General features: G+C 43.0%; 1 protein-coding gene across 2 annotated transcripts in view; it reads left to right on the plus strand.

Moving 5' to 3' along the window:
* The window catches only part of LOC117993988 (uncharacterized), a 27,586-nt gene continuing 4,535 nt past the window's right edge, over window positions 1–23,051 (plus strand). Inside the window, exons 1-11 of one of the 2 annotated variants that reach the window (XM_069507083.1) lie at window positions 1–186; window positions 274–483; window positions 1,490–1,684; window positions 5,967–7,221; window positions 16,280–16,417; window positions 17,318–17,405; window positions 17,439–17,884; window positions 18,735–18,752; window positions 19,197–19,303; window positions 20,249–20,338; window positions 21,890–22,109. In XM_069507083.1, the coding sequence (XP_069363184.1) occupies window positions 154–186; window positions 274–483; window positions 1,490–1,684; window positions 5,967–7,221; window positions 16,280–16,417; window positions 17,318–17,405; window positions 17,439–17,884; window positions 18,735–18,752; window positions 19,197–19,303; window positions 20,249–20,338; window positions 21,890–22,109 (2,800 nt within the window). In that variant the 5' untranslated portion in view covers window positions 1–153. Of the gene's footprint in view, window positions 187–273; window positions 484–1,489; window positions 1,685–5,966; window positions 7,222–16,279; window positions 16,418–17,317; window positions 17,885–18,734; window positions 18,753–19,196; window positions 19,304–20,248; window positions 20,339–21,889; window positions 22,110–23,051 lie in introns of both variants that reach the window. The other variant, XM_069507082.1, reaches the window with a different exon arrangement.

Below are 23,051 nucleotides of genomic sequence, written 5' to 3' on the forward strand. Positions count from 1 at the left end.
TGTGGTTCGTGCATAGAGTAAAGCAAAGAGTATTATAATATGAGTAAAGTAACTATGTGTGAGATTTTTCACTCATAAATATTAATTTCTTTTATAAATTAAAAGAAATCAGGGTAGTTAAACGTGATTAATGAATTGTTAAAAGTTTCCAAGATGCTTCTGGTGATCCACAACCTGCCGATGCATGTAAATATTTTAACTATTGCCTACGCTTCACCCATGTTTTCTATGAGTTTCTGTACTTATCTACTACACCGTATTTTTATTTTGCAGATGAGTATTTACGATGTGAAGACCTTGATTAAGGGAAAATGCGGCTTAACAGAGGTTATTTTGGACAATTTTACCTCTGAAGGCAACAACAATAAGCGCGTGACAGTTGGGCTAGCTGACGAGGGCGATGCGGCTTTACTCGTTAGAAAAATCAATGGACTGTTCATCTCCGGATGTCAGTTGTTCGTTGAGGATATGCGCCATAAAAAGGTATCTACCTTGTCTATCTTTCTATCTAGTTGTCTATCTATCTGCTAGCTTTTTACGGCCCATCCGTTAAACCGATTTTGACGAAAGGACAATGGGACAAGTTGGCTGGCATATCCAATTTAAACCACTTGCCCATGAAATGAAAGCTTAAAAACTAGATGAGGCCCGCAACTTGATTTAGGTTTTTAGAATTACCGTAGGAGCTCTTTGATTTTCTGGGAAATTAGCTAATGCCTGCCCGAATACAAGCTATCTCTATATCAAATTTAAAGCCTCGATAGCTCAACGATTAAAGGAGTGGACTGAAATCTGAAAGGTTGCTGGTTCAAACCCCACCCGTTGCACTATTGTCATACCCTACTCCTAGCACAAGCTTTACGCTTAGTTGGAGGGGAAAGGTGAATATTAGCTAGCATTATAAACTTGGATATAATTCTTTTAAAAAAAAATTGACATGGTTAACGAATGGGCTTTGAAAAACTAACAGAAAGACAGACTTTGTTTTTTGCGTTTACAGCATTAGTATGGATTAATGTTCATCTGTCTGCCTGTTCATACTTATGCATTCGCGCATTGTTTGTTAGATCTATTCTAAAACTTTGTACAGTTGTTATGGCTATACAGTTGTGGCTTTTAAGCTTTTTTTTTTAATAGAGATAGCAAGCAAACGAGCAGGCGGGTCACCTGATGTTAAGTGATTACCTCCGCCCAACATTTTCAGCACCAGAGGAACCGCCGATGCGTTGCCGGCCTTTTAGGAATTTGTTGGTCCGCCCCTTGTATAAACCCATGTTGTAATGTAGTATAATCTAGTAGCTATATGCTACTTTTGTCACAGAAAATCAAAGAGGGTGTTAAACGGTTCCCATGGGATTTTAAATAAACCTATATCTACATGAATGAAGTCACTGGTATCATTTAGGAAGTAAACAAAAAAAGTGAGTCGAATTAAAAACACTCTTTTTGGAATTCGGTTAAAAATTCGCAATTTTTTTTCTCCTTTCAGTCATCAGAACAGCCCTACAGACCAATAGATAACCCACACGTCCCACAGCCAAGGCTAGAGAAGAAAGCTCAGTATAACATGCCCAATGCCAGAATGCCAGTAGGCATGCCAGCTCAGCCAGCAGCTCCAATGAGTTCGATGCCACCCGTGCAAATGGCATATAGTAATTTGCCGTTTTACATGTCACCTGTACAGGTAAGTGCTCTAAATGTGCTTATTTCAATTTTTGAAAATTTTTTGGAAGAACCATTTTTTACGATATAATTACAGAGTATTCTATAAAGTAATTGTAAGATTAATTTATTGTACATATCTCACACCCGGCTTTACTCAGGTGTTTAGTCGACGTAAGCCAGACTAGTTTAGAACCCATCCGGGGGTCCCCATCAAAGGGAGTCAGTTCGCGCACACGTAGTGGCTGAGACTGCGCACCGCGTGCGTCGCTTAAACTCAACCTATTTACTTTAACGGTTGAAATTGTTGTAAGGAAATGAGTGCAAGCTATGAGGCATGTGCTCACTCTCTGTAATAATATAAATAGCATACAAATAAAAGTAAAATATGTTATTCCAATGCATTATATTTACACGATGCATTATTTTTTTATTTAAATAAAAAATTACACTGTATAAAAGCTGTTGCTTAATTATATCTTCGGAGATGTTTGGAACAGCGCTAGGAGAGGGGTCACCACAATACTCATTGACAATGTGGCCATCTCTTATGTACTCTTGCCATCCCTTTCATAATGTTGCTTGCGGAAAAGGATGGCACCTGTTAATTTAGTTTAGTTTAGAGATTGTGTATAAGAGAATTGAGTGTATCTGGGATCATTACAATACCAAAAGTTGGTCTGCATCTTCTTTATCCTGGGTTTCTTTTTTTGCACTAAGGCTGAGATCTATAAAGTGCACTTTGACTTTGCTCAGACTTAAGTTAGAGTTAAATCGAGACAGATTTATGTGAGAGATATAGCTCTGTCTCATGTCTTAAGTCTAAACTAAGACAGAGTGCGCTTTATAGATCTCACCCTTAGTTGTCTTTTGTTCATGAGGCAGCTAGCCGGATCACTCCAACCCAGAATCAGCCCAGAATCCAAGCAGGTCATCAGTGAGGACTTTAGGAAGTGTTGCTGGGGAGCCAATGTAGGCTTCTTGTTAGGCAGATACGCTGCTGCATTTAAGCAGTAGGTACATGTTCCATTATCTCATCACTATCTTCTTCTTCTAATACTTTGGGGCTATGCAGGTTCTAGAATACCCTGTATCACTGAAACCGTCTCCGAGTTATTGTGTTTGCTTCCACTTCACATTTCCTTGTCAAATCCTGTGGCCGGCAGATACAGCAGCACTTTTTTGACTGGAATTGAAGTAACATCCTCAGGGTATACGATGTAAACGCACGTCAACGCGCTGTTGGTGCCATTCTACCAAACTTCGAAGCCTGGCTGGGGAGAAAACATGGCAGCGTAACCTTCAGACTGACGCAGGTACTTTCCGAACATGGTTGTTTCGGTGAGTACCTGTGTCGGATCGGTCGCGAGATGACCTGGCGATGTCATCATTGTGAAGAGGACAGGGACAACGCACAGCACACGCTTCAAGAGTTCCCTGCCTGGGAGCCCGAGCTTGTCACCACCGGCTGTCATAGCGGCAATGCTGGAGGACAATGAAGCATTGCGGGCAGTGGTCTCCTTCTGTGAAACAGTAATGTTCAAGAAGGAGGCCGCCGAGCGGGTTCGCGAGCGAGCTGATCCTGCTCGAAGGAGATATCAGGGCGGCGTTGATCAACGTCCTGATCCGTCTAACCAATAGTCCCTGGCGCTAGGACTTCGAGTGGCTGCACTTTCTCCAGGATGTGTCCAACGGGCGTCGCGCGAGAGAGGCACCGGCGTACGTTCTTTAGAGTTCGCGGAGCCTCTCAATAACGCGCTGAGGAGGGCCACCGAAGGGGTTTTAGTGGGTAGAAATCCCACATAACCCGATTGGGTATCTTCAGAAGATTTTCCTCCCGAAAAAAAAAAAGAAAAAAGGGTATACGATGTGCTTCCCTAGGTGGATGCTACGTTTGTGATTAAAGCGCTGTTCAAACTGTGGCGAATAACGCGCGGGACGCGGGATGGAAGTCGCTCGCGCCGATTGTGTCAGCTAACTTGTATGGACGTATTCAAATTGACGCGACTAGTCGCTCAAGTTGAAGCGAAACTAAAGCGGGACGCCCGGCGGGATTTTTTGATCTCGCAATGTTCAATATGTATAGTTCAATATGGAACTATTTTTACAAAAAGTGAAAGAAAATGTATATTACTTATCTCGAATCTTATGATTCTTCTGCTGCTACTGCTAACAACAGTAAAACTTCATCTTCGAAATAAAGAGACATGATGTTTGTCCATTGAAGAACCAAAAATTACACGCGGGAAGTCGCATCAGTTTGAGAGGCTAAGCGAGCGAGCGAATTGCTCTAAATCGCGTCCCGCGTCCCGCGTCCCGCGCGTTATTCGCCTCAGTTTGAACAGAGCTTAAAGTGGGGCAGTAGCAGATAACTTGCAACAGTCTCGATAGACTCTCTTTCATCTCTCTCATCTCTCACTATACATGCTCTGCATAGAGGGCTGTTGGTGATACCTGGTATGCTGAGGCGTTTAACAAACAGTACCTTGCGATCTGTATTTTGCATACAGAACTCAACTGGGAGTCCTGTTTATGAGGGGAAGTAAAGGAGAAATATTCTCAGAAATGATTGTCTTCTGAGATATTTGGTTCCAGAAATTACTTGAATTATTATATGCATCTGATACAGGCGCAGAAGTTGCGGCTGACTATCTTCTAGCAGATTCTGAGCTGCCCCCGAATTGTGTAAGAATAACCATTTCATGGCTATTGCAATCGTCAAGAAATTCTGTCCTTTGATTGGCTGTGAAAAAATGTAAACAGGGAATCAACTAATCAAAGGGCAGAATTTCTTGACGATTGCGATAGCGATGAAATGGTTTTTCTTACACAATCGGGGGGCTGATCAGATTTCAGTGCGCACTGTGCGTCGTCGAATAAATGACTTATTGTAATAAATTATATTGTAGATAACGGGTATATACCATGATTAATTTGATGATTTTGATTTTTGGATATTTCGACTCAGTTGCGTGAGTCGTGGTCACGACGGCACTGCAGTGCTGCGAGAGATGAAGTTCGAGCTGTCATGGGCAGTACCGAACTACCCTCTTTCTTGTTCTTTTCGCTGGAACTTAACGAGCTGTCCGGCTAAATACACTCACAACATCACTATTAACTTTATCGTTGAACCACGAAATAAGTTTAAAATTATTTGTAGTTTTATCGCTGAATATCTGGCAATAATAAATGCATCAGTTTTCGCGCATATTTTCGCAGCATTTCATCCGCTAATCAAAAGATATTGCACGTAAGTTGCGTAAAATAACTAGAGAGTCACAGAATGCATACAGGCATGCTGTGACTCCTTTCATTGTAAAGAGTCCAAGAGTCGAATCTAGCAGCCTATAGATATAACTCTCATAGAACTTTTCAATGTTTTTTATCGCCACCAAACACATTCCTTCGCCTTCCTCATCCACCCGCTTCCTGCCTACACCTTCAGGTCATCGTTCCAGCGGGCTGGAGGTCGTCCTATACTTCGCTTATCGGCACGCAGTCTCCACGACAGAATACCGTCGGTTCTGTGACAGATATAAATATACATTGTATATAGTACTGGGCCCTAACTTAGGAAAACGGTCAGTCGCAAACTGTACACCTAGTGTGACCGCGGCCTCGTACCAGCGGCCTACTTTCATTTTAGTTTTATATATTACTTATTATTAAAACCCATTGCAATACCCCACTCTTATAAAATATCTTATCGATTTCACAAAATCTTAAATGTAAGGGATGAATCCTGTTCCGAAGTTCCTGTGGCCAACTTAAACGGGCCACTCACACATTTCGGATGTTGTCGCCACAGACGTATGTTGGTTGCGGCGAGACTCAGCTAGCAATAGCAGTCGTCATTGGCCACAAAAAAAACCTTCTTATTTCATTAGTAGATGCAAGTGAGAGCATCATCTATTGATGTCTGTCATGTGGCTTTGGCTCAGAAGCTGCGTCTGGCTTTCAGCACGGCGGCATCACCTGGTCCGTTCACGCCGAGCTTTAGGCTGAAATTTGTCTTAAGTCAAAGTTAAAACGAGGCAGATTTATCTAGAGATATAAATCTGTCTCGTTTTGACTCAGCCTAAAAGTCTGAGCAAGTCAAGAGTGCGCTGGATAGCTCTCACTCTTCCAGATGTTCCAGAATGGAAAATATTGTATATGTTTTGTCACAGATTGCTGTGTACAGATTGCTCATTCCACAAATTATGTTTTTGAGAGAGAACATCATTGTTGTAGTGGTGTTGTCTCGCGTTAATGTATGAATTTTGGTTTTAATTGTAGGCTATTTGTTCAACATTTGTTCGCAGGCTTCATATCCGACTTACGAAAATCAGGCGGCGCAACCAGCGAGCAAGCCGCCACCTCAAGCCGCCTACTACCCGACGCAGTACCAACAACCTGGCGTAGAGAACCAGTGGAACATTCTACCGGCGTATGCGTCGCAGCCAGAAAAGCGACAATTACCTGATCCCATCGTGACTAGACGCGAGCCGGTGTGGGAGGCGAGAGATCCGTCTCGTTCCCCGTCCCGTTCCCCGTCCCGCAGCCCCGAGCGGGACGATGACTGGCATGACAGTAGGAGACAAGTGGAACCATCTAGAACCGAACGAGGTCGTCGATCCCCCGAACGAGACCGGGAGAGATACGGCAAAAAAGCCTCAAAAAGTTCTAAACGGTCGAAACGTGAGGTGCGCGACCGCTCGCCCCCGCGAAGTCGCGATGAAGGCAATCGCTCTTCCAGGCGTGACGAATCGAAAAATTCCTCGTACATTGAACGATCGCCCCCGCGCGATCGAGCATTCGAAAGTCACAGACGCGAAAAACGTCGCCGTTCGGGCGACCGTCGCGAACGTAAGCGTAGCTCGGAAAAGTCTCGCGATTACGACGAGTCGGACGACGACCGAGACTATGATAAACACAAATGGGACCACGAGAACGATCGCCGAAATTATGGCAAGAAAAATCGTTACTCGTACTCGGACGTTTCTACTTCTAGTTCGAGTTCTAAGACTTACGGGAATGATCCCGAAAATTCTACGTTCAGTGTATCGAATGCGAATATTTTTGACAAGCGAGCTAACGCCCGAGAAGATGATAGCTTTAGTAGCTCAAAACGCGGGAGTTTCGATCGTAAAGCTTTCCCTACGCCTAAACGTGCTCGAAAAGATCAGATCAAAGACGCGGGCGCGGCGTCTAAGGTCGAAGCTTCGCAGCCGATCGAGCCCCTACCTCCTGATATGCGAAAAATGATCATCAGGCACAACAATTGGCGCTACCAGGTCGCTAGCATTTTGGCACAACAAATTATGTCCGCAGCACGCGGGTCGGATGCGGGTCCTATTCCGCCACACATATATAAGGAGTTGAAAAAGTGCGTCGTTGCCCGCTTAGACGTGCGCTTGGGCGACACGATCGTGACGTCGCTAATGGAAATGATAGAGAAATATCGTTCGAGATTCCTTCCCGAAGATGACGCAACTTTCTTCAACGCATTCATGGAGAAGATAGAACACGACGAGAAAGAAGCCGCCGCAAACGCAGCCGCAGCAAACTCAGCGACAGGTGAGTTGAAACTCTATGTTCCCTTAAGCCTGGCGCAAACGGGCCACTCGCCCCGGCCAAAAATACACGCGCGAAGGACGCCAGTGGTTGACGCTCTCACTCACACCTACCGGATAACTTAGATGTGGTGTGAGAGGACGACCTCCCTGGCGCAGTTGTGAACGCTATGGTCTTACTACAAGTGGGAGATCTCGGGTTCGATTCCCGGCTTGGGCAATTTGGAAATTTATAATTTCTAAATTGTCTCTGATCTGGTATGGTAGGAGGCTACGGCCGTGGTTAGTTACTACTCTAGCCATCCCACTAAGCGACTTAGCGTTTCGGTACGTTTTCCTACAGAAACTAGTAAGGGGTATGGGTTTAATGAGACTGCCATATCCCTTCCAAGTTAGCCCTCTTTTATCTTAGATTGCATTATTACTTACACCAGGTGAGATTGCAGTCAAGGGCTAACTTGTAATAGAATAAAATAAAATATAGCGCGTCGCCGCCGGCGGTCGCCATTGGCCACACGTGTGTGGCGGCTTCGTACAAGGTAGTTCGCAACTGGTCACGTGAGGCTGAGGTACTCGTAGGTGGCTCGTTTGCGTAGGCCTTTAATAATGCTCTCTTGGCGCCAAGTCGTGCTTGAGAACATGCTATTAAATCTGGATTTACAAGCGCGCTGTTTATCAAACGGTACAAGTGTCAAGTTTCGTGAATAACATTGAGCTATGCTGCGCTGTGCTGTGCTCAGCTAATTTTCTGGTGCCTGTTTTTCTACAAACAACATTGAGCTGAGCGGTGTGCTGTGACCGGCGCGGCGGGGTGATTACGTACAACGTTGCAGTAGCGACAGCAACGCGATAGCAGTAGCAATGCGACAGTTCATTGGCTGTCTCTCTTCTTATTTTGCTTTGTGGCTATTGCTGTCTCTCTCTAGCCGCTGTTACGTGTGTCGTTTGACAGCAATGATCGCAAGATTTACGCCTGTGGCGAGCCTGTCGCGAGATACGTAATCACTCGCGGGTCAGCGACTGCGACTGCGTGACATGCGTACAAGTGCAAGCGAGATAGACGGAAGACTGAGCGAGATGGACAATGCGATAACGAGCGCGCAAGCACGTATCGCATGATCTTTACTATGTTTTTAAACACAGCACAGCAGTACAAAGCGCAGCGCAGCAGGAGTTGTTCACAGCACAGCGCTGCATAGCTCAGTGTTGGTTGGTCACCTTAACTTTAAAATGGTTCCTACCTTATTGAAAGCATTTCATGACATGGTTACCTACATTTTGTGGTACCTATATGTAGTGCTCTCGAACATGTAATTTTACATCTAGTCATTCAAAATTCAACCTGGTTGGAGACTTTTTTTCTTCGGGTTGTCTTGGTAGCATGAATTTCTTCCGCACTTGGAATGCTATGGAATGGAATGACACAGGATTGGATGCAGTGCCGTGTACAGGATTCGTAGCCAGGGTAAGCACTACTCAGTTATGTTACCAATTTACTGGCAAGTCATCACAAAAAATGTGCATTGATCTATTGCGACTAGGGTAAGCACTGTTTTTATGCCTGTATGATATGCATGCTACTGATTGGATGTCTAAAGTGCGTTGGATTGAATATAATTAATAAATAATGATTTTTTTCTCGGCCTAATGTTACGGCGGCTAATCTCAAAGGAAACTAGCCATCTACATGGAAGATATTTTTTTTTTATTTATTTTTTTTATTCAGATACAAGTTAGCCCTTGACTGCAATCTCACCTGGTGGTAAGTGATGATGCAGTCTAAGATGATAGCGGGCTAACCTGGAAGGGTTATGGCAATTTTTATTTAACCCATACCCCTTTGGTTTCTACACGGCATCGTACCGGAACGCTAAATCGCTTGGCGGCACGGCTTTGCCGGTAGGGTGGTAACTAGCCACGGCTGAAGCCTCCCACCAGACCAGACCAGAAATTTAGAAATTATAAACTCACTCTGCATTCCACTCTCATAGTCCCATGGGACGGCAAACCGACACGATCGGAGAGAGATCAGAGCTGACGGCTTTATGTGCTCTCCTAGGCACTTGGGTGAAACACCACCAACTTCCCAACTTCGGGGCTCGGGCTGCTACTGAGAATTTCTTGACTGAAACTCCCCAATATTTTTTATGACCATACCCAGGAATTGAACCCAAGACTTAATAACCGGTAGCCGAATTTAGCCATTAGACTGGACTGGCAATCCAGTTACTGTACTCAATACACAGTAAAGGTATCAAAACTGTTGTAAAATGTAAATGCCGTTCAGCCACACCGTAAATACGTACAGTGAGGCGACGACGACGCCCTGAATACAGTGCGACAAGGCTCTCTTGGCACTTAAATGACATTGACAGGGGGCGCTGTTGGAGAACAAATTTAATTTAATTTAATTTATTTTATTTTGTAGAGACAAACAGTTACAATTAGTTAACTAGATAGTATATATATATAAACACTTAAACCAAAGCAGTCTCCAATGAGAAATTAACACTTAATGCTTAGAATATTCAAACAAGAACAAAAGGGACACCTTGTCGCACTGTATTTGCCGCCTGATTTAAGGTCGTAGCTCATACATACCCGAACGACTGATTCACTACTAAGCTTGGTTTGTTCTGCCGAATTCGGCGGTCGGTATAACCCCCTCCCCCGTCTCGCCATTGAGACCCCGCATGGTTGCTCTGTCTAGAAGTCTCCACTCTCCATCGTCTGACTATAATATGAACTCTAGGCCGGAGCCTTTGGACTCTGCACGGGGTTATTCAAGGGGCGGACTAACAAATTCCTGAACGGCCGGCAAAGCATTGGTGGTTCCTCTGGTACTGCAAATGTTCATAGGCGGCAGTAATCACTTAACATCAGGTGACCCCTCGCTTTGCTCGCCATTTTTTATTTTAAAAAAAAGCTGACTCGGAAGTCAGTTTAACAAAGTTAAGAGTTGAGACATTCCTTATTTTCTATTGTTAGATATTTACTACATATTTGGGATAAAAACTAATAATTGATTGAACTTAAGGTTTTAAGATAGTGGGTTGTAAGGAGGTTCAAAGTTCATCTAAGGAATATTATTTGAATGATTGAAAGTGGTTTGTTCGAATGTGTTATTTTTAACGTTGCTGTGATGATGGTTAAAAGCATTTAATTTTTTTAAATAAAACGTATTTTTGTATTGATTTTTTTCATCTGAGATGAACTTGTTTTTTTTGAGTTTGCTCACACTACAGACTTTAAAAAAGCGTAAAATATATTCTAGCATTCAATTTATTTAATTTGTGACGATGCCGGCGCACATTGCGTCAGGACAACAGATACAAGTTCGTGCAGCATATCCGTCAGCACAGTAGGTACCTATAGTACGCGACAGGTGGAGATAGCAATCGGGGAGGGAAGGCTCCACCCACCCGCACTGTCCCCGCGCTAACCTGGTGCGGGAAACACGGGTGACATGCGGGGTGTGCGAGGCATTCCCCCGCCTCATACTCCGATTGCTATTTCAACCTGTCGCGGACGCGGACTATAGGTGTGGCGATTGGCGTCTATTGCCCCAGCCTTGCCACCACCCTGCAGGAGTGCATGGTAAGAAGATTGCAGCATTTTATCCGCACAAGGAAAGAAACATATTTTCTGAAGTGCAAGTGTAAAAGTGTAATACATGTGTGAGTCAACGTGTACATGTGTAAGCAAATGTGTGTGTAATTTAAATTACGCAAGATGGCGAAGAATGCGGGATTGTTCAAAAACATACCTACATATATACTTAACATCTTACTTAAAATATGAACTCTTGTATACTGTTATTGACTACTCTGTGGCAGACTAGAGTGAGGGAACTGTCGGTTTGATCCTGAATCGATGATATGACAAATATTAGGCTATGGCGATGTAAAATCAAAGAAAAATAGGGCTACTTTAGGGCTACTTGCGTCAAATGTACTAACATTTGACGCCTGCCGGTGACGTCGAAGCCTCGACGTTTTGTTAGAAATTCCCTTAACTGTCGTATACTGTAACTGTGGCAACGATTTCCCATTCTTCAATCGGAGTGATAGTGAATTTGTGAGGGTAGATCGCTAAATTGTATCTACATTTTTGATATCGGAACAAATCAATATCGTGAAAATTATTGTTTTCTCTGTAAGTGAATTTTGTTAATAATGCTTTGAGAAAATGAATTCTTTAACGCAATTTTGTGTAAATTACAGACGAAACTGCTATTCACTGCCAGCAGGACCCGGGGGCCGACACAAGCGACACGAAAGAGGAATGGACCGAGGAAAATGCACCAGAAGTGCAAAAGAAGCGAGACGAAACTGCTATTCAATGCCAGCAGAACCCGGGGGTGGACGCAAGTGAGACGAAGGAGGAAGGGACCGAGGAAAAACCACCGGAAGTGCAATGGAAGAGAAAAAGGCGCCGAGGCGTCAAAAGACTAGGAGGGAACAGGATAGGAATGATGCGGCTGCCGAAATATAAAAAAAAAGTGCCCACGTGCGACTCAGAAGGAAATAAGACAAGCACACATACGGGCAAGATAAACATCAGACCGACGGATATGAGTTACGGCGGGAAGTGGAACTCCGACTGTCCAACCGCTGTCGCCAGTGACTTAGTCGGGGGAAGCGAAGGGCCGCTGCCACTAAGTGGTAGCCGTTCTCTCGTGGACACCGACGCAACCCCTGGCTGTTCCGCAGGCGGACAAGCGGGCGGGCAGAGAGCGGCTCCTTACCACGACCCACATGCCTCGAAAAATCGGAATATCACCACCGCCGGGGAAGGGCAAACTAAAGCCAATCATATGGCAAAGGACGGAGCTCAGGTTGATCCCTACGGGGAACCTATCCAGACGTGGGGCGTCAAGGGCCCTAGCGGTTATGTCGTCACTCGACGCGTAGTAACCAACGCAGCCAGACTAACAGACGTACCTGAGACCTACGTCCAGAACCTACCTAAAGTGCGGGCACACCCACGTTTTAGAAAGCGGGACAGAATAAAGCTAACAAACCAACCCGAAACGGTCGACGAGCCAAACCAAATAAGTAATTATTCAAGTAAATTTTAAAATACCGCATTATTAGGGTTCCGTACCTCAAAAGAAAAAGAGGAATCCATATAGGATCACATCATTGTCTGTCTGTCTGTCGTGTCTGTCAAGAAACCTATAGGGTACTTTCCGTTGACATAGAACCATGAAATTAGGCAGGTAGCACACGTAAGGGGAAAAATCCGAAAACCGCGAATTGGTGGTTACATCACAAAAAAAAAAATTAAAATATGTTCATAAACAATTAAGTAATTAGTATTTTCAACTTTCAAAATTAGATTAATATACCAAGGGGGCTATCATATAAATATAAAAGAGCTTCACACCACAATTTATACTGAAATAATTAATTTCATAATATCTGAGTACAAGACACATCTCGACAAGGTGACGTTGCGTGTCAATATGTAACTATAATTCGCAACAGGTTGAGATGGCAATCGGGGTATGAGGCGGGGGGCCGCCCCGCTCACCTGCATATCACCCGCGCTCACCTGCACCGGGTTGCCACGGGGGCTGTGCGGGTGTGTGCGATTAGCTAGTCCATACTAATATTATAAATGCGAAAGTGTGTCTGACTGTCTGTCTGTCTGCTAGCTTTTCACGGCCCAACTGTTCAACTGATTTTGATGAAATTTGGTACAGAGTTAGCTTATATCCCGAGGAAGGACATAGGCTCTTTTATCCCGGAAAATTGAAGAGTTTCCATGGGATTTCATAAACCTTAATCTACGCGGACCAAGTCGCGGGCATCATCTAGTAAAAAATAAAAATAATTTGTAACATCTCTCTCTTTTTTAAATCCATATTTTTTTCAATGAATTGCTGTATTATAATACTGTTGATTCCATATTGTTTCATGTGTGGGCATCTCAATTACTATGGCCACCTGGCATTTCCCTTTGTAAATGATTCTTTGAGGAAATAAAATCTTTAACACGATTTTATGTGTTATGCAGACGAACCTCCTTTACACGGCGATGAGGATGCAAGGGGGATGGAGGAGAATGTGACGGAGATGAAAGGGACCGAAGAGAATGTAACGGAGGTGAAAGGGACGGAGGTGAAAGGGACGGAGGAGAATGTGACGGAGGTGAAAGGGACGGAGGAGAATGAGACGGATGTGAATGCGGCGGAGGTGAAAAAGAAGAAACGTCGCCGAGGACGGAAAAGAATGGGAGGCCGCAAAATAGGAATGATGCGGCTGCCATCATACACAATAGACTGGGCCAAGCGCAAGTCAGTTCAGCGTAACGAAGGTTCTGTAGTCTGTACTTTGAAAGGAAACGTGCAAATGGATATGCATTAGGTAAAATTATTAATTGGACTGTCTCAAAAATGTATTATTGAACAATCACATTACATAAAATCTCTGAAGTGTCATTGAAATAGCCAAAATAAAAATCATTAAAAGCTAAATACATATTTCGTTCCGAGTTCTAAATAACGTTCATTTGTTTGATACAGTATATCTGTACAGAAATACCTAACTAGTTTAGTTTTTGGGTGTTGATCTCATAACAAAACCCTCTTTTATAGAACTACACCACACGATGTACAACTTCTACCCAGCGTTTTTTAAAGTTTATAGACTATAGCGATTGGCTGATGATGCAGCCTAAGATGGAGCGTGATTCCCGATTTCTCACATCACTCGGACCAGTCGAATCCAACCAGTCCCCAAAGTCAACCTTAGCCGAGGTCCAAGCCTCACAGAAGGCACCCTTAAGAAGACAGTGCTTCCAATCTCTTCGAGCCTTAAATCTCACTTCTAGTTACATGTTACAGAGCGCGGTCGACTAGCAAAAGCCAAGTAGCTGGACGTGTTGGATATCCCAACCTGATCGCTGCTAGATGAGATACTAGTCGATTTGCGCAGAAATTTGCACGTGCCGTGTCACCCTTGGTGAGACGGTATGTGCAAAAGAAGAAAGAAAGGGATTTTGAAATTGTCGTATTGCGAGCTCCGTTACGGCGATTACGCACTGCACTTCCGTCATCCGAGTTCTATCCGTCATCCGTGAGAATACCAGCGATTATCTGCGTCATATGTCATAAGCTACCATACAAAACAAAAAGGAACGTGTTTTCACGGACTCGGATCGCATGCAGTGCGTAACCACTCTTGCTGCCATCAATCCTAAAGCCTAAACTAGACTAAATCCTAAAGCTTTGAAATCAAAATCTTCAAATTGAATACTTTGAACACGCAACTCAAACCTTTGCGTGTTCGAAGTCTTCGATTCCCGATACGTGTAAAGAGCCCGACCCCGTAGCTAAATTACCACGTACGTTTTTTTTTTAATAGATTTAGCGAGCAAAAGAGCAGGCGGGTCACCTGATGTTAAGTGATTACCGCCGCCCATGAACATTTGCAGCACCAGAGGAGCCGCCGATGCGTTGCCGGCCTTTTAGGAATTAGTTGGTCCGCCCCTTGAATAATCTAGTGTTATAATCTAGTGGGAACACCGCCGGTGGAGTTGGTTGTGTGTGCACCAGACACCCAGATGGTGAGGGTGAAATTCCTTACGGTGGCGCGCGGTGCGGTTGTAGAAAAAAGAGGGTGGAATGAGGTCAAAAAGCTCTTCAGAGCACTCCCCATTATACAGGCGATAGAACACGCATAGAGAGCTAACGTCTCTGCGGTGCTTCAGGCTTTCCAACGAGCCGGTTAGTTTGGGATCGTCCACAAGTCGAACAGCCCGCCTTTGGATCCGATCAAATGGATGGAGTTGGTACTGGTACGTAGAAAAGTTGTGTTATGTGGTTGCTGTAAATAGATTTACTATTATATATAGCGTAAGCGATATACTTGTAATTAGTAAGTAAGTTCAAAGAAATAAAACACATAATTGTTTATTGTCAGATTGGTGTTTCATTTAAATCACCTTGGCTAGTTTAGGTTTTGATAGAGTTTAGAGAGACTCCGAAAAGCCCGTCTAGATCTAGCAATCAAAATACGTATATTACGCGACAGGTCGAGATGGCCAACGGGGAGGGAACACCCCGCACAGCCCGGTGGCGTGCGTGCGTGTGTGTGTGGGCGTCGCTCCGCCTCATACCCCGATTGCTATGTCAACCTGTCTCGGACTATCGATTCCGCTGGGAATGTGCGTAGTGCCTTGGTATAGGTAACCAAGAGAGGTTTAAACCACTCTTCTTAGTTGCACAATTAGCAAGCAATAGACTCATTTCATACTTATAGTACGAATTTGCACGTCTCGACAACGTTAATATCTGGAACATATTAATGCTGTAGGTTATAAGAACATCATATAGTACGCGACATGTTAAGATGGCAATCGGGGAGGTAACGCCCCGCGCCAACCCGGGGCGTGCCTTCTTCTCATACCACGATTGGCATCTCAACCTGTCGCTGAATATAATTAGGTACGTGAGTAGATACCTATGGCTATGTGAACTACTTAGGTACATACGGCAAATAACATAGACTACGTAAGTAGGTACCTATGCCAACTATGGCACAAACGTAGTAATATCTAATGTAACTATATTAAAACTCATACCGTATTTTGAGAAAGTACTACTTACCTTACGTCATCTACTTCTATATACCTACCTACCCCTTATATTTAAATCTATATTGTGGCTAATTCCTTTGTACACAATCTCTAAACTAAACTAAAATATCACGTCTAAATCTATTGCTATCCCTTTCATAATGTTGCTTGCGGAAAAGGAAAGCACTAGATTTAGACCTGTTAATTTAGTTTAGTTTAGAAATTGTGTACAAGAGAATCGGCCCCAGTGTCTGAGTAACAGATAACGCACAGTCAAAACTGGTGGATCTAGAAATACCCGCGATTATCTACGACATAATATATATTTTTTATTTTTGCAACACTTACATAATATGTCAACATAAGCATGCAAAACAAAAAGGAACGTGTTTTCACGGAAAGAGGTAAAATACGGGTTTGAAATTTGTCCACGCGGACAAGTTGTGGACTAGTTATATTATAAAATCCTCTATTTCCAGATACTACCAGTGGAGGTGACAATGCCAAGAATGTAACAAAGGCGCCAGGCGAAACTGCGGCGACACTGGCCACAGACGCTAACCTGATGCCGCCACCCACCGCTCCCGGCCAGTTCCAGGCTCCAAACACCAATACAGGTGAGTTTTCTCTGATGGGGTATTTTAGTACAGTACGATTCAAACGTAAATGCGGCCCTGAAGTTTGCGCACGACGTTGCGCAGAACACACGTTTTGGGTGTCCGAGGTCGGGGAGGTAGCGGGGAGGGTAACAGCGCACGTCTCGCTCCTACATTTCCGCCAGTTCCTTGATGCATCTCTCTCTCGCTATACGTGTCTTGTTTGTTTGTACAGTCAAGTTGAGAAGTAACTTTGTTTAAGCTTGCTTAAAGGCAGCTGAGGTGGAACCTACCGCCGCCCGTTAAGTGATTTAGTTCTCGAGTGTACCATGCGCAAGATCGCAAAGCTAACTTCACGCAGACGCATTTAAGTTTGAATCGTACTATACCTAATTTTTTATGTACTGGCCCGAGTCGCCCCGTCGCGATCCTTTCCTATCCAGTGCGACAAGGCCCTCTTGGCACTTGAACGACATTGACAGGGGGCGCTATAGGAGAACAAAGGCTTAGACTATCCAAACAAGAACAAAGGGCAAAACGGCAACGTTAGTTCCGATTTTCGCCACGCGCCAAGGTAGCGCCTTGTCGCACTATGCCATAATGCAAGCTACCCAATGGGGTAGCTTGCATCCTGGCATAGACTAACCTGAAAATTATGATTATTCAGGTTTTCGTGTAACTAGCGTTCATCGTCCGCGCGGATTTCGGTTTTTTTTATAAATCCCGTGGGAACTCTTTGTTTTTCCGGGATAAAAAGTAGCCTATGTCACTCTCCAGGTCTTTAACTATTCCTACACATGCAAAAAATCACGTCGATCCGTTGCATGATTGAAGGACAAACCAATAAACCAACGACAAACACACTTTCGCATTTATAATATGGGTAGTATAATCACTTAACTTGGTTTTCAATTATTTCAGGACCAACGGTTCCTCCGTTCCAGATGAGAGCGCCAATTCCAACTCCAACTCCAGCGTTCCCGACTCCACCACCCCCAATCCGGAACACTGCACCACCCGTGATTCCCCAATTCCAGAACAATGCACCACCCGTGATTCCCCAATTCCAGAACAATGCACCACCCGTGATTCCCCAATTCCAGAACAATGCACCACCCGTGATCCCCCAATTCCAGAACACTGCACAAATTTCGGCTATCCAATTCCTGAACTCTGTTTTGACTTCCCAATTCCAAAACACCGTACCGCCTCCTACAATGGTCGGAACTCCGAATCCTAATCCTTATTTCCAAAATAGACCTCCAACATCGATTCCTCAGTACCAAAACAGAGGGGCACATCCTAACCCCCACTATCAGAATATACCACGAAATCCTAATCCACACTTCGCGAACAGATCTCCGGGTCCACGATTCCAGCAAAAACCACAAAATCCAGCTCAACAATACCAAATCAGAGCGCCTTCCAAGAGCAACAACAGAACACTGAAAGATGTTACCTTATCAAGCACACCGGTAATAAAAATGAGTAAGTAAAATTTATTTCTTCTAAATAAAAACCAGTCAAGTGCGAGTCGCATTCACACATGAAGGGTTCCGCACCATCCTACAAGAAAAGTTATTTATTTTATTTATTTAGAATACTCTATTGCACACACAAATATTATATATTAACAGAGAAACAATATAAGCTACATAAGAAATTATACAAGAGGGTGCAAAGGCGGCCTTATTGCTAAAACAATCTCTTCCAGGCAACCTTTGCTGAAAGAGTAAAATTACCAGGACGCGGGATGGTGCGCAAAGAATACACAAACAAATAAAAAAATACCTATATAAATAAAGTTAATGACGGACAGCACCATCTTGATGTGATTTAGTAAACTGATTATTTCAGAAACACAAAATATCTTTAATTCTTTTGTCATGGAACCACAAATTCACGGTTTTCGGATTTATTTCCTTTACTTGTGCTATAAGATATTGCTACCTGCCTCATGGTTCTAGGTCAACGGGTAGTACCCAATAGGTTTTGATTCCCTCGAATCGACAGACAGACAACGAAGTGATCCTATAAGAGTTAGTATATCCTTTTTAGGTACAGAACCCTAAAAAAAAATCACAAAAAATTTAAAACCGACCTCAATAACCACAAACACTAAAAAGTAAAAAATAATTTAATTTATTACCCAATATATTATTATGTATACAAGAGTTATTGTAGTTCTATAGTTATATTTTTTGGACATGGTATCTACCGACTTGCGTCAAAATCGGTTGAATGGATGGGCCGTGAAAAGCTAGCAGACAGATAGACACATTTTTGCATTAGTAGATATGTATTACTGACTGACACCCCTGTTTTTGTTTGTTTTCAGCTAAAAAGGATGTATCAGGTATGTTTCTTTGATTAGTATTTATTTTAAACCCCTCTCTTCGTATCCCAGTTGTTTAAGTTTATTCTTTATAATATGTCTAGATGATAAATAAAATAATATAGATATTGAAAAATGAAGAAAAAAATGAAAAAATATTTATTTAACAAAAATAAAATAAAAGTATTAATTTTTTTGTCAATTTTAAACATTTTCTGATGGAACATTTTCTAATGAATCACTAAATGTGTTGCTCATCGCAAATCTCGAGAAAAGTTGAACCGATTACGCTAATTCTTTTTTTATAATATTCCTTGAAGTACGAGGATGGTTCTTACGGAGGGAAAAATTTTAAAAATTTGAATCGACTGTCAGGCGGAACGATTATCGCCAGGACAGCTAGTTATTAATACAAGTATAGCGATAACAAAGTGCCCACAATTATATGTATTGTTATTTGTACAGACCAAAAAAAAATACATAAGTTGGAAATGAAAAACGAGAATTTGTACGCCATGGAGCCAGTGCTTAAACAGGCGCTTGACAACGAAATCGAAAATATAATGACATTGGTAAGTTTGCGCCACCCGGGACCCGGTATCCGCGGGGTGATTACGTAAAACGTTGCAGTAGCGACAGCAACGCGACAGCAGTAGCAATGCGACAGTTCATTTGCTGTCTCTCTTCTTCTTCTTATTTTGCTTTGTGGCTATTGCTGTCTCTCTCTAGCCGGACGTTTGACAGCAATGATCGCGAGATTAACGCCTGTCGCAAGCATGTCGTGAGATATGTAATCTCCCCGCCGACCTCCACCGCTTCGTTGAGCTAAGTCGGTTACTCTAGTTCTCCTACGGATCTCCTCCACAGTGCTGGAATGTCGACCTCGCACCGGAAGGCGCAGCGTTGGAAGACCCTCCACTAGGTGGACGGACGACATCAGACGACTCGCAGGGAACCGCTGGATTCAGGCGGCGCAAGACCGTGGCGTGTGGAAGTCCCTACAAGAGATCTATGTAGAGCAGTGGATGTCTATCGGTTGATGATGATTATGATGAAATTAACGGTGAAGAAAGTTACTATATAGTATATACCCTGTTACTTCAATTCCAGTCAAAAAAGTGCCGCTGTATCTGGCGGCCACAGGACAAGGAAATGTGAAGTGGAGACAAACACAATAGACCGGAGACGGTCGCAGTGATACAGGGTATAAGTTCCGCAAATTGCTAATGCGCGTGGCCGCCATTTTAGTGACGTCAGCACTAGACTGAAGTTTCGAGCTGATGGTATATTTTTATTTCGGTTGACATCAACATGACGTCACTTCGATGTTTATGAGACATGGTCCCAGCGCAATAGCAATTTGCGGGACTTATATTCAAGAACCTGCATAGCCCCAAAGCACACGAGTAGATATATATCTACTCGTGTGGCCAAAGTATAAGAAGAAGAGAAGAACTATAAATAATATGTGTTAGAAAGAAACTTATTCTATTTTAATGGTTTGTTTGTTTTTTCAGTACTCTGCTCGACCTGACCATTACATGAAAAAAGTTGATCATGATCTATTCAAAGTGATTGCCCACGAGACTACCAGACGTTTCAAAACGGTAGGTCTTATTATTACTTATTATTTACTAGCTGAAATGAAGCTGAGATAGCCTAGTGGTTAGGACGTCCGCCTTCTAGTCGAAGGTCGGGGGTTCGATCCCGGACACGCACCTCTAACTTTTCGGAGTTATGTGCGTTTTAATTAACTAAATATCACTTGCTTAACGGTGAAGGAAAACATCGTGAGGAAACCTGCATGCCTGAGAGTTCTCCATAATGTTCTCATAGTTGTGTGTGAAGTCTACTAATCCGCACATGGCTAGCGTGGTAGACTATGGCCACAACCCTTCTCACTCTGAGAGGAGACCCGTTCTCTGTAGTCAGCCGGCGATGGGTTGATCATGATGATGATGATTTACTAGCTGATGCCCGCAACTTCGTCCGCGTGGAATTAGGTTTTTAAAAATCCCGTGGGAACTCTTTGATTTTCCTGGATAAAAAGTAGCCTATGTCACTCTCCAGGTCTTTATCTATACCTATGCAAAAAATTACATCATCATCATCAATCCGTTGCACCGTTGCGACGTGATTGAAGGACAAACCAACAAACAAACACACTTTCACATTTATAATAAGGGTACGGATGTCTGACGGCTGAACTCACCGACCAGTAGTGAATAGTCTGTCTCACATTTTCCCTTTTTAACCGACTTCAAAAAGGAAGAGGTTCTCAAATCGTCGGATACTTTGTTGTTTTTTTTATAATGTATTATACTACATTAACTGTTGTTATACATAATATATTCGGTAATAAATTAAATTATTTTTTAGTTTTTAGTGGTTGTGGTTATTGAAGTCTGTTTTTTTTTGTTTTTAGGGTTCCGTACCTCAAAAGGAAAAACGGAACCCTTATAGGATCACTTTGTTGTCTGTCTGTCCGTCTGTCAAGAAACCTACAGGGTACTTCCCGTTGACCTAGAATCATGAATTTTGGCAGGTAGGTAGATCTTATAGCTGACATTTGGGGAAAAATCTGAAAATCGTTAATTTAGGGTTAGATCACACAAAAAAAATTAAATTGTGGTCATTTTATTTTATTTTATTTATTTATTTTATATCTAATTAGAACGGCAGTGCCACTTACACTAACTAGATGATTAATAATAAATTTAAATACAAATAAAGGTACAAGAAAAAAGACATAAAATACAAAACGATAAAAGATCAAAGAATTTTGAATATGTACGCTGAGAACATTGAATGACATATTTATGCAATGCTCTCAGCGTACTTTAGTAACTCCCGAACCAGTATTATAGACCCATCATTAAATGATGGGTGTATAATACTGATCATGATCTAAAAACGATGGTCATAAACTAATAATTAGTATTTTCAACTTTCGAAGTGAGTGACTATATCAAGTGGGGTATCATATGAAAGGTCTTCACCTGTACATTCTAAAACAGATTTTTATTTATTTTTATGCATCATACTTTTTGAACGAATACGACTGTAGTACGGAACCCTCATTGCGCGAGCCTGACTCGCACTTGGCCGGTTTTTTTATATCTAGAAGAATGGATCATACCAAAAACATTTTGTTGTAGGTGCTGACCACGAATCTAAGAAAACGCGTTTTGAACATCAGAACTGCACTTGTTTTACGTATCTTTCCGGTCGGCAAGTGGCCAAACCACGTAGAGTTCACACAGTGGATGAAAAAGAATGGCGCATTGGGCATCAAGCAATGCCCCAAAATGTTCGTGGTAAACTGCGAGAGCTATGAAGCCTACGATAAACTGGTGGCAATGGAAACTTTCAAAATTGGTAAGGACGGTTGTGCTAATACGTTGGCCCATAACGTTTAGCTCCTCTTCAAGCAGTGAATGAAACAGATTGGCGTACTGGGCATCAAGCAATGCCCCAAAATGTTCGTGGTAAACTGCGAGAACTATGAAGCCTACGATAAACTGGTGGCAATGGAAACTTTCAAAATTGGTAAGGACGGTTGTGCTAATACGTTGGCCCATAACGTTTAGCTCCTCTTCAAGCAGTGAATGAAACAGATTGGCGTACTGGGCATCAAGCAATGCCCCAAAATGTTCGTGGTAAACTGCGAGAACTATGAAGCCTACGATAAACTGGTGGCAATGGAAACTTTCAAAATTGGTAAGGACTGTTGTGCTAATACGTCGGCTCATAACATGTAGCTCCTCTTCAAGCAGTGAATGAAACAGATTGGCGTACTGGGCATCAAGCAATGCCCCAAAATGTTCGTGGTAAACTGCGAGAACTATGAAGCCTACGATAAACTGGTGGCAATGGAAACTTTCAAAATTGGTAAGGACTGTTGTGCTAATACGTTGGCTCATAAGATGTAGCTCCTCTTCAAGCAGTGAATGAAACAGATTGGCGTTCTGGGCATCAAGCAATGCCCCAAAATGTTTGTGGTAAACTGCGAGAGCTATGAAGCCTACGATAAACTGGTGGCAATGGAAACTTTCAAAATTGGTAAGGACTGTTGTGCTAATACGTTGGCTCATAACATGTAGCTCCTCTTCAAGCAGTGAATGAAACAGATTGGCGTTCTGGGCATCAAGCAATGCCCCAAAATGTTTGTGGTAAACTGCGAGAGCTATGAAGCCTACGATAAACTGGTGGCAATGGAAACTTTCAAAATTGGTAAGGACTGTTGTGCTAATACGTTGGCTCATAACATGTAGCTCCTCTTCAAGCAGTGAATGAAACAGATTGGCGTTCTGGGCATCA

Source organism: Maniola hyperantus, chromosome 25, assembly GCF_902806685.2.
Source record: "Maniola hyperantus chromosome 25, iAphHyp1.2, whole genome shotgun sequence".
Taxonomy (NCBI): domain Eukaryota; kingdom Metazoa; phylum Arthropoda; class Insecta; order Lepidoptera; family Nymphalidae; genus Maniola; species Maniola hyperantus.